At 35.9% G+C, this 18,339-nt stretch overlaps 1 protein-coding gene and 1 pseudogene across 1 annotated transcript; one reads left to right on the top strand and one right to left on the bottom strand.

Annotated features, from left to right (window-relative positions):
- Positions 1-2,198: 2,198 nt before the first annotated feature.
- Positions 2,199-17,582, bottom strand: LOC106873709 (26S proteasome non-ATPase regulatory subunit 12). The gene is made up of 11 exons (XM_014921182.2): positions 17,427-17,582; positions 16,292-16,351; positions 15,166-15,294; positions 13,614-13,721; positions 12,973-13,077; positions 11,473-11,622; positions 9,167-9,301; positions 7,503-7,615; positions 7,189-7,366; positions 5,421-5,498; positions 2,199-2,720 (listed from the first exon to the last, which is right to left on the bottom strand). The coding sequence occupies exons 1-11, from the start codon at positions 17,523-17,525 to the stop codon at positions 2,511-2,513; spliced, it is 1,365 nt and encodes a 454-aa protein (XP_014776668.1). The 5' UTR covers positions 17,526-17,582; the 3' UTR covers positions 2,199-2,510.
- Positions 8,042-8,160, top strand: LOC128247489 (5S ribosomal RNA; annotated as a pseudogene).
- Positions 17,583-18,339: the final 757 nt, after the last annotated feature.

The following is an 18,339-nucleotide window of genomic DNA, read 5'->3' as shown; positions in this document are numbered from 1 at the left end:
ATATATATATATATATATATATATATATATATATATATATATACGCACACAAATAATCTTTTCTACTATAGACACAAGGCCTGAAATTTGTGGGAGGCGACTAGTCAAATACTTGACCCAAATGTGTGTGCATGCACATGTGTCCCCACCAACACCCCTCGACAATGAGTATTGGTGTGTTTGTGTCCCCCATAACTTAACAGTTTGGCAAAAGAGACCATATAATAAGTACCATGCTTAAAAAGAAGAAGTACTAATGTCGATTCACTCAACTAAAATTCTTCAAGGCCCAGCATTGCCATCATCTAGTGACTGAGACAAGTGAAAGATTAAAGAAGAAAAAAAACAAAACAAAAAAAAAAAAAAAACAGGTTTTTGCAGTTTCAGACTACAGCACTGTGTTGAAAGGCACTTGAACATGGTGCTGCAGAGTAGAATCAAGCATAGAACTAAGTGATTGTGTAAACCACTAACCAGAACCCACCCTACACATTTGTGGTTTAGTACCAAGAAATTTTTCTCAATTATGTAGTCTTCCATACATTTTGCTGGAGGGAGGGGACTGGAAGCTCACAGCTAGAACCCTTTTAATTGTAGTTTTGCTGGAGCTAAGTTAGCCTAAAGCTAAACCACAATGTGGAATTCAAATTCTCAGTGAATGAAACATCTCAACAGCTTAACACTCCAAAAACACATTGTATCAGATTGAGTCTACTTAAGTTACATTAAGCAGTGGTGTGTATAAATACAAGGTTATTATCAGTTCAAACATGCTTGAAGAATAGTCAAACCTGTAAGAAAGTCATTTACTTTGTTTTGTCATGGAGAAAATTTCTCACTGTAGACGAATAGGTGTAAATACACAAATCAGCTTGCAGTGTCACTCACTCAAACTGCAGGATGCATTTTGGAGTGGTTATCTTCTCTTCAGTCACAAAAAATTGACAGGGTGCACCATGAACTGATGAGATTATCTCTTTTATAATATTTCTAAAATTGTACAATGACTAGTAACACTAATTGGCAGCTCATGGCAAACAAATTATGGGGTAGCAGCGCTAAGAAGTGATGGGTATAAATACAAAGCTATTACCAGTTCAAATAGGTTTGGGGCATATTCAAACTTGTAAGGAAGCCATTCACTCAGTTTTGATATGAAGAAAATTTCTTGCTGTAGACAAATTACATTAAGGGCTGCAAGTGTTCGTGGAATACTCAAATTATTTATGTAGTAATTCAATGTGTATATAGCTCAGTGGATGTTGATTGAGCAACTGAATATTCATTAACAAAAACCCTGCCAAAACAGACAGTGAAACCTGGTGCAGTCTTCTGCCTAGTTAGCTCCTGTCAAACCACCCAGCCCATGACAGCATGGAAAATGGATGTTAAGTGATGATGATGGAGGAGGAGGAAGAAGCGATCCATTTATTAATTCATCAATGTTAGATTGATGGAAGGCAAAGCCAATTCTAGTGCAATTTGAAATCAAATTACAGACTACTAAATATTTCATTCTTAATTCAGTACTCCTTCAATTTTGTAACTCCACTGGCAGTGAAAAAAAAATGTTATAAATTTATACTGGAGGACTGGATTGGACTGGCTCTTGTGCAGGTGGCACATAAGATGCACCATTTTGAGCGTGGCCGTTGCCAGTACCGCCTGACTGGCCTTCGTAGGATTTTCGAGCGAGATCGTTGTCAGTGGCCCTGGACTGGCTTGTGTGGGTGGCACATAAAAGACACCATCTCAAGCGTGGCTGTTGCCAGTATCGCCTGACTGGCTTTCGTGCAGGTGACACGTAAAAGCACCTACTACACTCTCTGAGTGGTTGGCGTTAGGAAGGGCATCCAGCTGTAGAAACTCTACCAAATTTAGATTGGAGCCTGGTGTTGCCATCCGGTTTCACCAGTCCTCAGTCAAAACCTCCTAACCCATGCTAGCATGGAAAGCGGACGTTAAACGATGATGATGATTGCAGCCAATGTGTCACTAGTATATGAGATGGAGGTATGTAGTGATTATGGTGTCAGACTCATGATTGTAAGATTGTGGTTTTGTGTTGCTCTAGCCACATGACTAATAAGCAGTCATGATAGGCCTGGTAAGCCAGTGATCAATGGCGGATCTGCCTAGTGACAAATTACAAATGAAGAATGATAAACTTAATATATGAAATGAAAAAAGCAGCAAGCATTTATTTAATGATCAGATTTATTGAAACTTATAATTTCAATTTATAAGTTTGTCTTTTTTTTTAATCTTTTAAAAGTTTCAAAATCTATAACTTTTAAAATCATTCAAACTTCATACTTATATTTTAAAATCATATAAGATTTTATCATTCAAACAAAAAAATGTTTTAAGGACTTTCACACTCAAGCATTCTATCTCCCTATTTTTTTTTTTTTTTTTTCAGTAAATGAAAAATTTGAAGAATTTCTTTTTATTGAAAATTTTTTTTTTTTTCTTAGAAGCCAACGAATAATGATGTTGAAACATGTAGATCAATGCAACTTATGTACCATCTCCTCTTTCGTGATGAGATGGTTAGTTTTGTTTACTAACTGCATCAACCGACTTATGTTGGAAGACCAGTCATTTAAAATGTTATTCGGATCTCTGTGTTGCCGGAAATTGATGATACCATCAAGACGGTCCATTTTCGCCTGAACTGTCTTGTTGACTACTAGATTGGACAAAAATTCTTCAGTTTCCTGTGAAGAAAATAAAATATAATTAAACTAATAGGCATAAGACCAGTAATTCAAAGGGAATGGGTTACTCAGTGAAATCAACCCAGTACTAAACCAGCACTTTATTTTATTGCCCACAAACAAATGAAAGGCTCAGCTGACCTTAAAAATCAACTCAGAACATGAGCCAGAAGAAATACAAGGCATTTTATCAAACATTGATTTTGCTAACCCACCCCATCCAGTAATAACTTTTAAAGACACTTTAATATTAAAGGTCTTTCAGAATTTTTCTTCATCAAACCTATTGCATCAATATATATTCACATTCTGTAAAACTAGATTTAAAAAAATTTTTAAACCCTGGAAAACCATCTACTTCAGAAAGGACAATGTATATCTAAAACCACCTTGAATGTCAACTATTTAAAACTGAATCAATTTTTCATTTTTATGGTTTCTTTCCAATGCCCAATTCCCAAAAGTTTCACAAACGAGTCTTAACTCACAGAAACTCTACATCCTTTAGGCTATGAGGAGATTATATGCTCCTGCTGTCTCTTTTACATTTATCTTTACTCCTCTAATCTAAACTCTTCAACTGATCCACTTAAATTCACCCATTTTACCTGATTGATGTATTTTGATTTTCAATTTGATGACAATACCCTAATGGTTGACTAAAGATACAGCTGCTGATCATCAAAGCTGAGCTGGTACTGATCAGCAGACCAAACACCTAACGGCTTTACTGATGAATTTCAAATCAGAACTGATCTGACTAGCAACAGATGATAGTAAATGGCACCAGTTGAGTGTATAGGTTCAACTAAAGAAGTTGACTAAACTGTCAAAGAAAATGGTAATGCAAGTACATCTGTCTGTCAAAATCTCATTGCCATTAACTATATTGTACATTTTCCCCGTAGTCCATACTAAACCCATTGCCCAAACTTTCTGTTTTGCAATCAGTTTTCCATCCTAACAAATGGTGAACTGTGAAGTATGAGTGAAGCAAGCACAATGATGTGTTTTGCTCAGTTACACAACAGAATGGGTTTGATAGAATTTTTTGAATTTATGCTGATAGAACAGTTTCCCATCTGAAAAGTTTTTCTTACCATTATTTCCTTGCAAATATCAAAATACAAAAAGTTTCACGATATTAACTTAATTAAATTTATCTATATATCACTATTACCTTAACGTAAGGCATTTCATAAAGAGTAACTAAGAATCAAAATTAGGAATCTGAACTTCAAAAGAGCTTATCTCTTACTCTGTAGCACACACCATAGAGGTACTCTATTACTGACAGTTTGATGCTTTTGAGAAATCAAATTTATTATTGTGAGGTATTGTAAAATTAGCTTTAGCTTGTATCGTATGTTTTGTGGCTTAGTCTAGAGTTGGGTCAGCAACAGTGAGATCAATATGGTGTGTACAGCTTCGGCATCTTTAAATTATTGCCCAGAGGATAATATAATACACGGTGTCCCAAAAGTGACTGATGGGTTTCAGTTTTTAATAACTTAACTTTACAAATAAACTCATGAAATTTTGATACAATATAAAGGACATAATGGAGATAAAAATGCACAAGTCAAACATGAAAAATGACTTCGCTGAAATAGCAGCCATTTTCAACTTCGCACACCCATGCTCTTTCCAAAACTTGCATTATAACATCAAGAGTTTCAGACCCCACTTCTGATTTCTCTATTGATGCTCTCCTTCAATTGCATCAGGGTCTCCAGTTTGTTGATGCAAATCGTCTCTTTCAGGTATCCCCACAAGAAAAAAATCCAGGCTAGTCAAATCTGGGGAATGTGAAGGCCATTCAAAGTAGACCTCACACATGGTTCCAGCAAGATGGGGCAACTTCTCATACCACAAGAGAAACAGATCAGTTGCTTTGGCAGTGCTTTGGAGAGAGAATAATCTCCAGCTATGGCAATGTCAACTGGCCTTCACATTCCCCGGTCTTGACTAGCCTGGATTTTTTCTTGTGAAAGAGAGGGTTTACATCAACAAACCAAAGACCCTGGTGCAACTGAAGGAGAACATCAATAGAGAAATCAGAGAAATGGGATCTGAAACTCGAGGGTGTTATGATGCAAGTTTTGGAAAAAGCATGGGCGTGCAAAGCCGAAAATGGCTGCCATCTTTCAAATGTAATGTAGGTGTTGCAAAATTTGACCTGTGCATATTAATTTCCATTATGTCCTTTATATTGTACAAAATGTTATGCATTTATTTGTCAAGTTAAGGAAGTTATTAAAAACTGAAATCCATCAGTGACTTTTGGGACACCCTGTATATATGAGGCTCTTACTCAACAAGAACCAAACAATGTTACAGATTATTCCTTTACTCAAGAGTGATCTCCCTTTTTAGTTAAGACTGTTGCATTACTTTAGATTTTTCTGTTAGGGAAAATCTTAGAGGTGCTGGCTCACATGAGCCTGATATACCCTTCACTACCTGAACACAAAAATACTTCAGTGGCACCCAACAATACAATGAAGACTGCTTCCAGTCAAAAAACTCAAAGTACTAAGTACATTTCACTGCAATCTTTTTTAATGTTCAGACTAGTCATAAACAGCGACTTCATATAGTATATAAACACATCCTCTCTCCCCTTCTGTACATATAGTTCTTGTCTACAAATACATGCATTCTTCCCAATTCATGCCTATATTAAACTATTGTACTTACATCTTCTGAGAGATCAAGTAGTTGGGCCATCCTATTCATTCGTACCCTGGTATAATATTTTGCCATCACACGAATATTCTACAAAAAAAGAAAATGACATTCAATTTCAAATATTTTATATTGGAGTGCATAGGCACTCCAATATCTGTGGTTTCTGTAGTACTTAGAAACTAAGTTAAATCACTTGAATATACTGTCAGTCAACTGAGTTAATTTTCCCATAAGTCAACACAGTAATAAAAACTAGTCATTAGTTTTACATTGTAATTACTTTCAACAATGAATTGTACCATTATAAAGGACCTATTCAGAGAATTTGGGATCTTGGTCATAGACACAGCACAAAGCCAGTGATGAAGTCGAAATCCTAATTTTCATTGTTAATTATTCAATATCTTATTGAGTCAGCCATCTGCACTTTCCCGTTAACTCCTAATCATTCTGTTTGACACACAAACTATCCATCACTAGAACCCATGCGTCTCATCACTTAGATTAGTAGGTTCTTGTCAGATTGTAACATTGTATCATCTACTGTTGAAGCTCTTGCAGATCTCCATTCTATAACTTCTGGTTACCCCAGGGTTTGATTCAGATTTGTCTCCTTCAAAAGTACCAAGACACAATCACTAATCACTATCCTACCCTCAATTAACATAAAATTAGGCACCTGAAGTTGGCTTCAAATACCAGATCTTGACATTACTGAAGATCTCTCCTGGCAAACACATGACCTCAATACAGCCAAAATTATATCACAAACAGGGGCCTTCCTCTTTTAAGCCAAAAAATACTGAACAGAAAGTACTTCAGCTCCTCAGTGCTAGGTGATTTCATGCAACTTCCACTCAAATACTAATTCACACATGTCTCTTATGCTTGTCAATGATATTGATCTCCTCTCCAAGACTCCATACAAACCACTCTTTCAAGGACTTCACTTCCAAAACATCGGCCCTCTGAAATACCCTCCCTTAACATTTTCTCCAACCTTCAACTTGAGAAACATCAGCCATAAGCACAGTCCCTTCTTTCATCATCATCATCATCGTTTAACGTCCGCTTTCCATGCTAGCATGGGTTGGACGACTTGACTGAGGACTGGTGAAACCGGATGGCAACACCAGGCTCCAATCTAAATTTGGCAGAGTTTCTACAGCTGGATGCCCTTCCTTAACGCCAACCACTCAGAGAGTGTAGTAGGTGCTTTTACGTGTCACCTGCACGAAGGCCAGTCAGGCGATACTGGCAACGGCCACGCTCGAAATGGTGTCTTTTATGTGCCACCCGCACAAGCCAGTCCAGGGGCACTGGCAACGATCTCGCTCGAAAATCCTACGGAGGCCAGTCAGGCGGTACTGGCAACAGCCAAAGAAAGATGGTACATTTGCAAGTCTCACATTCTATCATTTCGTCATAATCTTTACATATTTTATGCAAATTTCAACAGATAAATATAAACCATTACAATGGTTTAAAAAAATTTTGAATTACACTTCCAACAACTGTGAATGGATCATCCTTAGCTATTTCTTCAAAACTCTTTCTCAATCTATTTCTATTGTTATATCACAACACTTTTCCAACCAACATACATGTACAGCTATCTCTATTGCAGACGAAAATAAATATATATTTAATATACAGCCACTTAATCAATTTAACTGTACTTGAACTTTGCACATCCAACAGAGCACTCATTGATTTTTCTCAATTGCTACATTAGTAATTAAGAGAAAAATATATGGAAAAAAACTACAGTACTTACGTGTTCTACAACTCGATTTTTCAGGTCCTGCCATCTTTTTTTGGAAGCAGGAGAGTTAACATCAAAAACATGTGTAGCTGGACAATCTTTAGAACCTTCTTTTAATTCAGTTTCAAAATCAGCGCACAACTGTTTCCAGTAAATAAGTTCACTTGTTGTAAACAAACTATGCAGCTCTCTATAAAGGCAAAAAAGGAGAAGTATAAAGTCAGGTTATAAAATCAATGTCTGTCTATTTATCTTCTGTGTGAATGAGAAAGAAGAGAGAGATGAAAAGAAAATGAGAAAGCAAGGCAAACTAAATACATATTTACTTGTATTTAGGAATTTCATTAAGATTCTTCTCCTCTCCAATTCTATGAAGTAAATCTGACTGTTCATTGTCATATGGAGCCAAAATAAGGTAAAGTATAACACATTTCAAGGCCTGAAATTTTAAGGAAAAAAAAATACAGTTAATAAAAATTCTAATTAGCCTGATTCTCTCTCTCTCTTATAATGTCTTTTACATCTCATCAGGGAAAAAAAGAAAAATATCTAAGTTTTGCAGGCAACTATGTATCCGATTCCTATTTTCATATACTATCAAAGATGTGTAAAAGTACAAAAATAACATCTAACTCAGAAAAAGTCACACAAAAGGAAGCCTGAAAAGAATTAGTGACATTATTGAAAGACATGGCAAAAAACTCAGTCTTCAGTAATATAATAATACTAATAATTCATCTCCTTCTTCTGCATTGTATCTTTACTGTTTAATGTTATTATTTTTACTGGGTAACTGCTCCAATTGGAATTTTCCTCTGAAGTATTTGTCTCGTTCACAATTTTTATTTGAGGAAGAAATCTTAAAATATCTGGCCATATCACACTGAGAGCATCGGTTCTCGTCTGATCACCGAAGTTAAGCAACGTCGAGCTTAGTGAGTACTTAGATGGGTGACCGCTTGGGAAACCTAGGCGCTGTAAGTGTCCCACACTTGATGCTTGAACAGAGATGTGTCGATATCTGCTGCCTCCAAGAAGTAAGGTGGAGAGGAGGTTCCGTTAGGTTCCTCACAGGCAAAGAACACAGGTACAAGATTTTCTTTTACCCCACTTTCTCTACACCAATCCCTCCCAATATTTAACTATTTATGACTGCCTGTCATCTAACAAGACTCACTATATTGATCTCCCACCTAGATATTTAACAATCTAATCTACCAATCATTATGACACTTTCTTTCTCTTTCGACTTTCCCAGCACAAGCAACAAAGTCTCCTTCTTCCAATCAGTGGAAAAGTTAATGTTTGATTTTTAATTTTTTATCATATGAGTATTTCTAATTAGATTTTTGTTACTCTCAACACAAACTGTTTTACATACAGCTACATTAACCACATTGACAAGTTAAATTCATTGATTACTTTTTTGATACCCAAGAGTTCATTACAAACATGATCTTAAATCATCATCATCGTTTAACATCTGTTTTCCATGCTGGCATGGGTTGGATGGTTTGACTAAGGTCTGGAGAGAGAGAGAGTGGCTGCACCAGGCTCCAATCTGATCCGGCAATGTTTCTACAGCTGGATGCCCTTCCTAACGCCAACCACTCCAAGAGTGTAGTGGGTACTTTTTACATGCTACCGGCACAGGAGCCAGTCAGGCAGGCCTGGCATCGATCACGTTCGGATAGTCCTTTTTACGTGCCATCGGCACAGGGGCCAGTCAGGGGATACTGGCATTGGCCATGTTCAGACGGTGCTTTCTACATGCCACTGGCAGAGGAGCCAGTCAGGGGATGAATTACAAACAACATGTTACTATGAAGAATGAGAAACCATGATCCTTTATGGACAAACAAGTGGGTTATTTAACATTACCAAATTCATAGAACAGAAAGTTGATTAGTTAGCATTAGGTACAGCATATCACACCACAGTAATACTGACAAAAAATAAAAAGAAAAAAGAAAGACCAGTGTGTTCTCACCGATGCCATTTTCTCTTTGTCTTCTTGGATGGCAGAGGTGTCATAAACTGCTCGGTAATGCTTACAGATGGCAAGGTATGACCCATCGTGTTCATCAAGTTCTATCATCAGCTGGTAATATTTCAGCTTTAGATCCTGTCAATGAAATAAAAATAACTAATTATATAAATATACATGTTTAGGTATAAGAATTTCTTAATTCGAGATCCTGAGATAGATGGATGGGTTTGAGTGTGTGTGTGTGTGTGTGTGTGTGTGTGTGTGTGTGTGTGTGTGTGTGTGTGTGTGTGTGTGTGTGTGTGTGTGTGTGTGTGTGTAATAATTACATATAAATATTTCTCAAATGCATGATAATGCTATAAATAGCGTGATCAGGATAAATTATCCATTAATTTAAAGATACGTTACTGGCCAGTCATGAGACTCGAACTCACATCTCAGTGATTACGCATCAAGTGTTTTACCATTAAACTAAACTGCCCAGCAAGGAATTCTTCTGCAATTTTAGAACTTATAAATTTAGCTTCATAAGATGCTAACGTTAAATTTTGAATTTGAATCACGCTATTTATAGCATTATCACGCATTTGAGAAATAAATTTATTTCTGTATCTTACAATACATCTCAACGCTTCTAAAAAAGAACAAACTTTGTTTGTTTACTTTCATTGTAAATTTGAATATAAATATTGGATAGATATGGTATTGATTACAACAAAATAGCTGTGAACAAAAATGGAACCGTAACGGGATTCAAATAACATTTCTGATTCTTCTTCATGCACACTAACAATACACAGAGCAGAGTACTTCATTTCTTTCTGGTCTTTGCTACTTATCTGCATTCAAGGCATATATTCTGCTACCATGAAGTATTGCACTTTGTACATAAACATTATATTAACTTCCCTTCACTCGGAGAGAAAAATCATTTGTTGCCAGTAGAAGTAACAGCTCCAACTAATTCTTATTCTGGTTACTATGCTTTTGGAAAACAAATCTATACTACTAATTAGATCACCTAGGTAATAAGGGCTATCAACTATTTCTGGTAAGCTTTCCAAACATTTGAAGGTATTTATTTTATATATATTCTTCCTATTGACCACTTCTATGCATCTATCACATACAAAGTCTCTTTTCTCTATCAATCTGCTAGTCATTCCATGCCAGGCACACTGTATAACTGTTTTTCTGCCTTCTTTCTTAGTAAAATCTTTAATCTTTGCAAAGTTTACTTTGAAGCTTTTTAACTCTTGATTTGGAATTTCTTTTTAAATGTTCAACAAATTCAGTTTATAAGAACTAAGCATATTCAGAACACAGGTGTATTATGTATAAAGCTACAGGAATATGAGGTGGATTACACCTCTTGAGAAGAAGACAGTCTCTGCTAAGGAAGAACTCTTATCTTATGAAAAAGCTAATATCTAGTAAGGACAAATTTCTTCACGGAATGAAATGAAATTCAGAGTCTTTGATATGAAAAATCTAGTATACAACATATACAAGAAATTTCTAGATGAAGTGAATACAGGTCAACAAGAAAAGGTGATTACCTTTTAAACAGTATAAAAATATTTATTATAATCCTCCAGTCTATAACTATTCTCTTTCTGGTTGGAGGACTATACTAAACAGGTGAAAGCTAAAAATTGGATCCTGATAAACTCCTACTTGCATGATAAATTTGTTAAATTAATTGCCGACTGTGAATCTGTATATGGCTTGTATGGCCCTCACAAATCATTCATCTATTCTCAGTTTCCTTAGCCACCACCAGATTACAAGGCAAGGTTCTTTGTTAAAGGACTTCTCCAAATCAATGATATGTAGGTAGAGGGGGTTTACTCTTAGTTATGCATCTCTCCAACAATTGTCACACTAAGAAAGCATCAGCAGTACCCTTTCCTGTCACAAAGCCAAACCATTTCCCATTTTAACTAATTGTCTTCATAAGGTCAATCGAAATGTTCAGATTTACAATACCCATTGGCATACATCCAAATATGGAGAAATAATTGTAACAGAGTGAAATAGAAATAACAGTAGTTATAAGCCATTGAAGCATCTCTATTGCTGTTATGTATCCTGCTAGACATAGCGCTCAGATCACACCTACTACCTTAAAAAAAGGTCACACTGGACAAAGTAATTCTAGATATACAAAAGAACATGATGGTCATGGTTTGAATGATATATTTCTTAAGTCTGCACAATCAAAGTTGAACTGGAACTAAACAACAACAGAAGTCATCATCATTCAAGGGGAAAAATCTAGTAGCAATGGATGAGATCTCACTTACTGTAGTGTCTTTTTCATCAAAGAATTTGGTGCTGATCTTTTTACTGATGATCTGGGTGCGAATGTAATCCTTCTTGGCCAAACACAACCTCATCTGTTCCAAAATAAATTCCACTTTCTCCTTTTTGTCCATGGAACCAAAAGTTTCAACCTGGAAATAAATGAAAAGAAAACAAAAAATATTCATTGTTTGAATTTTGGACAGTTTGGTCAAAAAATAATACTTCTTCAAATAGACAGCATATTAAACCCCACCCCCACCCCAATTGACCTGAACTCAGCATATTACTAATATTCCCCTAGCACATTTGTTTCCAATTTTGGAAGAAGGCCAGCTGGTTTGAGGGAGGGGCTCTGTCAATAAAATAAGTACCAGTACTTATTTTATCGACCCTGAAAGGATGAAAGGCTAAATTGACTCTGGCAGAATTTGAACTCAGAATGCAAAGACAGGCGAAATTCTGCTAAGCACTCCACCTGACAATTCTGCCAGCTCACTGCTTTCTCCTAAGCACAATATTAGCACTAACATGCTATCTTAAAGATATCATTTTAGCAGTAACACAGACTTTGATATATAAAGAATATCTAACATATCTTTGCAAGGGAATAAGGAGGTAAATGGTGAAACTGAAGCAGGTAAATGACTGAGGAAGAAAAGCCGATAGCCATTGATGTAGAGGAAACAGAGGTTGCTGTTTAGCATTGAGTCAGTTACGATTGCACAAACTATAATGAAATTTGCCAGTCATGACAATAAATAAATAAATAAATAAATATAGATATAGATAGATAGATTGAAGGTGAATATGGTACTTAAGTTTAGGCAACAGAATTAAGTATGGTATTATCCATAGAATTCCAAAATAAGGTGATTAAAATCAAAATATGCAACAAGGATATCGAAAGCTAAAGCAGTACGATCATTTCATGCGACTCCATTTATTTAAGCAATGTGAACATTACATCAAATGTAAAATGCAGAGCAATCCTCAGTTGCACAAAGATATAGAAATCTACTGAAATTTCATTTCAACAGAAGGACATATTTTCAAACACCATTTGAGCGTGGCCATCGCCAGTATCGCCTGACTGGCCCTCATGCCAGTGGCACGTAAAAGCACCCACTACACTCTCAGAGTGGTTGGCATTAGGAAGGCCATCTAGCTGTAGAAACTCTGCCAGATCAGATTGGAGCCTGGTGCAGCCATCTGGCTCATCAGTCCTCAGTCAAACCGTCCAACCCATGCCAGCATGGAAAGCAAATGTTAAACGATGATGATGATTATTATATCCTCAACATAATTAGTGAAGATGAATAGTAATAAATTAAGTGGTTTTAACTGAATACTGCTTACCTCTTTAATGATTTAGGTACATTCAAAATTAATCAGTACTGAATTCTATATACTATTATTTGGTTATCAGTGGAGAGCAGACCAAATAATATATCTCTAAGATAAAGTAAACACATAAAAGAGAAGAAAGGAATTATCTTTACCTGGAGTTCTTGTAATATGTTGGCAGCCTCACTTATGTTGTTTTCATCTTCTTTGATTTTGGCTAAGATACGAGTAAGGCGAGCTCTCTCAATCTCAACATAAATCTGAAGTAACACAGTGAAAGTTATATAAAAATAGGGTATAAATTCGGTCACTCAACCTGCTAGAAATAGCAGCAAAAATCTCCTTCAAATTACATCTTACCCCTTAAAAAGTATAAAACATTGGACAATGTAGTCCAAAATATATACACACACACACACACACAAAGAGAAAAAAACAGGAAAGTCTTGGCTGGAAAGCCTTTGATCATAGAAGTATTCAATTAAAGCTGACCTGGGAATAAATAACAACAATGGAACACTTGTAATAAATTTAGAGTCAAGCCCTAAGAGCTGACAGACCATGCCATATCCACAAGAACATTTTTTATCCAGTTAGTACACTAACAGTGAATAGGATTATGAGCTGTCAATCTTTCTGGTCAAAGATTCACACTGTAACAACTTACCTGTCCATAGCAAAAGGTTCAAAGTAACCAGTTTTATGAAATGATTTTGACTATTTCAAAACGATCTGTAGGGATTGTCGGGTGGAAAGATAAGTAGAGGGCAGAAATAGAAAAACAATAGTTACTCACCTTGCCAGCAGTAACAGTTCTAAGGGTATCAATCAACTTTAGTTTCTCTTCTTGGTTAGGGGTTTTCTCAACATAGGTACAAGCTTCTTGAATCATTTTTGTTACAGCCTGTTTTCAAATAAATAATAAAAATTACAATTTATACAAAATAGGGCAAACTTTGTACGAGTTTCTGTATTCAACACTGCTTCTACCAACTCACAAATAATAACAATGGTGCCATATAAAAAGGCACCCAGTACACACTGTAAAATAGTTAGTGTCAGGAAGGGCATCCAGCCATAAAAACCAAGCCAAAACACAGTTGGAGCCTGGTGTGGCTCTCTGGATTGCCAACTCATCCAACCCATGCCAGTATGGAAAACTGGACATTAAATGATGATTGTTCTAACAGGCACTAAATCAACAAATTTTGGAAGTGGGCATAGTCAAATCAACTCAGTATTTAACTGGAACTTATTTATGAACACCAGGAGAATAAAATGCAATGTTGACTTCAGTGGGATTTGAACTTAAATGTAAAAATGATCTAACTGAAACCACAAAGAATTTCATCTAATACTCACAAAGAATTGGTTCTTATATAGATTCAAGACCTGAAATTTTTGGTGGCAAGGATTAGGTCGATGCCATTAGCTCCAGTACATGACTGGTACTTTATTTTATTGACCCTAAAAAGATGAAAGGCAAAAGTGATTTTGGCAAGATTTGAACTCAGATTATGAAATGTAACTAAATATCACAGGGCATTGTCTGACACTTAAGATCCTGTCAATCCACTGCCCTATTCAACAATAACAACAATGATAATAAGGATCATTAATAAGGGCTCTGGGCATGAAAAATAGAACAGCCCAAGAATTGAAGAAAATAGTACTTTTGGAAGAACTTATATCCTTAGGAATATTCTGCCACAGAAAAAAAAACTTAAATGACAAACTTTCAGAAATGAGCCTCTTTAAATGACAAACTAACACCCTCTTTCTCTAGACACACACACACACACACATATGCTGTAAGAATTCAGCCACAACCCAAAATTGATTATAACAGTCCATTAAGATAAGTAAAACTGAACAGATACATTAAACTGAAAGACAATACTAGTGATTTCTTACAATGGAATGCACAAATTAAATCAACTTCATTACATTAGGTATATATTTTATCAGCCCAAAAGGATTTAATCTCAGAACTCAGAGTAAATATTGGTTTCAAATTTTGGCACAAGACTAGCTATTTAAGGGGAGAGGGTTAGTCGATTACATCAACCCCAGTGATCAACTGGTACTTATTTTCAGTGTTCCATTATTTCACCTTGTTATCACTTTTAACAAAAATAACATTTCTAACAAGACTACAAATGAAATGGGATGTTGTTCAATTAAATTGAACACCAGTCCTTGACTGGAGGAAGGATAAAAAGCAAAGATGATTTTAACAAGATTTGAACTTGAAACAGAGATTAAACCAAATACTGTGAAGCATTTATTCTGGCCTTCTATCATTTCTGACATTATAACCTCTCTTCATAAAGATTTTATCTGCTTACCTGTTTGATTTGTCCACGCTTCTTGGTAAGTAGCACAATGTGTTCGTTAAGCAGTCCCCAGTTAGACGCTTCAAAGCAAAGCTTCACTATAGCTACCAAAATCCTACTGGTTGAGTGAGTATCAGCACCCTTGGTGAATGAAAGGTAAAATGAATATTTAGATTTGATTACTTTGAGATACACAGACACTTGTATGTAAGCACACACAGACAAACATATTTATAGTCAATCACAATTACATTCAAACACCTTTGCATGAATGTTTGCATGCAAATTACTAAAACTATAATAGAAAATATGCAATATATAGTAACTTAATATGAAGTATATGGCAACTAATATATATATTTTCAAATTTCGCAAATACATATTCCCCGCTCTCTAAGATATGTGTAGCTGTAATGGCATATTTGAAGCATTTCAAATTCATTGAATACAGCACCAAACAAATAGCACAAAAGTTTCCTATAATGCTATAAGAAAAAAATGTACTTCAGATTCCTGCTCAAGTCATATGGAACAGCACTCATCATGTAATTTAAAATTTTATATAATGACTAGCATTGTATATAAAGACAAGGTGTTAACATCTGTATAAAGCATGCACATATGTGTATATTTATTCATACCATCATTATTGTTTTAGCATCAAGTTTTTGCATACTTGTAGGAGTCACTTGAAATTTGTTGAGGCAGATTTTCTGCAGCTAGATGCTCATCTTGTAGCCAACACCCGTTTCCAAGCAAGGTAATATTCCCCCTATTACTTTGAACATGAACAGCGCAATGGCTAGGCATGTTTTCATAGAAGACTGCAAACAAATGACACTTGTAAAATGACAATACTTCTTTACAGCTAGTACAAAGTAATAAACTTACACAGGCACACGATGGACTTATTTCATTTAGCATCTCCCAGATCAACTAAGAAGGCTTTAGTCGACCTGGAGCTATAATAGAAGACATTTTCTGAAGATGCTACATAATGGAACTAAACTCAAAACCAGATGATTGTGAAGCAAACTTCTCAACCGGTCGGCAATACCTGTGTGTGTGGGCCTACTGTTACATACAAAAGTTGTATTATGTTTTGTAAAAAAGAATTTTTAAAAACTGAATTACTTACAGTTCGAGTTTGTTTCTCTAAAGACAATAACATATCTATGGCCTCAGTCAGATTTCCTTGCTGAAAAATAGTAAACGGTTACATTCAATTTACCAAGAATACTAGTACAAAAGGGAAATAGCAGAACAACGAAAAATATTTACACGTTCATTTCATCATTACATTTACAACAATGGGACTTTTATGTGGTCGTTCGACATCCTACATATAGCAACCAAATACCCCCCAATCACCACCACCTTAAACGAAAGGAAATACACTGGATTATGTGGTCTGAGATAAAGTATGCCTAAAAAATAGACAGGATGGTCACAACTGGAAACCTTTTGATTACAGACTTTCTCGATTAGGACTGGCTTCTTTTTTGTTAACTACAAAGACATGCACGTCTGTGCGTCGTTTACTCAACTTGCTACAATATTAGCAAAATTTACTTCATATTGCACCCTTCCTGTGAAAAAAAAGAGGGACGGATACTTTGCACCTATTAACGAGGTTTTTTTTTCTTTTTAATTCCTGTAACAGAGATGCAGATGATACAAGACTACCGACACATTATATAACATAGCCATAGATACACTTTCATAGATAGAAAACGGGATGGTAAACGGTCGGTTCTAAACTGGAGTTAAACATCAAACTAGCATACACGTTTCTTACGTGACTACAAGGCCCCATATTTATAGAAGAACCAATAAATCATTTAATAACCCATGTGATGTGATACAATTACACAACCAGGAATCGAATATCAGATTATATTCAATTCACCGGCAATTTTACAACATAGTCTTTCTATCGCTGGTTAATGATTTTTAGAATACTTTAAAGAAAAGGCGAGGGAAGAATCTTTAAATGATAAAGCAAGTAAATTTTTGCATGGAAGACACATGATTTTATATATATTTATTTTATTATTCATGTCTTCACAAGCATTTATACATCTATAAATATAGAATAGAGAGAATGTACCGCTGTTTGGAGAATAAGTATGACAAAGCATTTTACTATATTACATTAAAATAGGAAGATAACTCTTAACGTACAACGTTTACGGGTTTGCAGAGGAGTAACAACAATGGTAAGATAAAAGTTTCATCAACAATAATGATTTTATATTTTCTTCTTTTTTTACCTTGGCCATTTTCTCACATTTTGGTACTTTTTCATCGACGGTGGATGAGTAATCCACTTCCATTTTCTGTACACGACCATCGCTTGAATCAGAAGCCATTTTCGCTTTTATGCGGCAGTGTGGAGGAGGAAAAGTAGCAGGAAGAGGAAGTGAAATAGTTTTAAGCAAGGTTATCTCCCTTTGTTCGATCTTCTTTTTATTACGTACAATATCGTTATCGTGTTATTTTTCCACGAATGATACCTATTTCTTGGTGGAGGCGCCATGGCCCAGTGGATAAGGCAGCGGACTCGCGGTCATAGGATCGCGGTTTCGATTCCCCGACCAGGCGTTGTGAGTGTTTATTGAGTGAATACACCTAAAGCTTCACGAGGCTCCGGCAGGGGATGGTGGCGAACCCTAGTGTACTCTTTCACCACAACTTTCTCTTACTTCCTGTTTCTGTTGTGCCTGTAATTCAAAGGGTCAGCCTTGTCACACTGTGTCACGCTGAATATACCCGGTATATAAGGGTACACGTGTCTGTGGAGTGCTCAATCACTTGCATGTTAATTTCACGAGCAAGCTGTTCCGTTGATCGGATCAACTGGATTCCTCAACGTCGTTGGGTGCTGTTTTTCTACGCATACATTGACTTTTATTGAGTGAAATTAAATGGAGGGGAAGGCATTTGAATATATTTAACCACTTTTTACTAAACCATTTAGTCAGAATTTACAGAAAATTTCGAACTGCATCAACCACACAGGCCTCACCGGTGCTGCTGTTCTGGCTAATTAATATTTGTTTCTGATTTAAGTACAAGGTCAGCAGTTTTGAGTAAAGAAGGATGGCCAGTATCATCAACATTGGTAATTGACTGGTTGTTTATTGTATATACTCAGCTCCACAATGGACGAAAGGCATAGTTGAC

The sequence above is a fragment of the Octopus bimaculoides genome, chromosome 3 (assembly GCF_001194135.2).
Source record: "Octopus bimaculoides isolate UCB-OBI-ISO-001 chromosome 3, ASM119413v2, whole genome shotgun sequence".
Lineage (NCBI taxonomy): Eukaryota > Metazoa > Mollusca > Cephalopoda > Octopoda > Octopodidae > Octopus > Octopus bimaculoides.
The sequence above is the reverse complement of the archived record's forward strand: the minus strand, read 5'-3'. Positions and strand labels throughout refer to the sequence as shown.

Bases quoted from the DNA above. Each gene is read 5' to 3' on its own strand.
- LOC106873709 (XM_014921182.2), bottom strand. From the start codon at position 17,525: ATGGCTTCTGATTCAAGCGATGGTCGTGTACAGAAAATGGAAGTGGAT. The intron at 11,623-12,972 runs GTAAAGATAATT...ATTTATTTCCAG, and splicing joins ACATATTACAAGAACTCCAG to GTTGAAACTTTTGGTTCCAT. The intron at 7,616-9,166 runs GTGAGAACACAC...TTAAAATTTCAG, and splicing joins ACAAAGAGAAAATGGCATCG to GCCTTGAAATGTGTTATACT.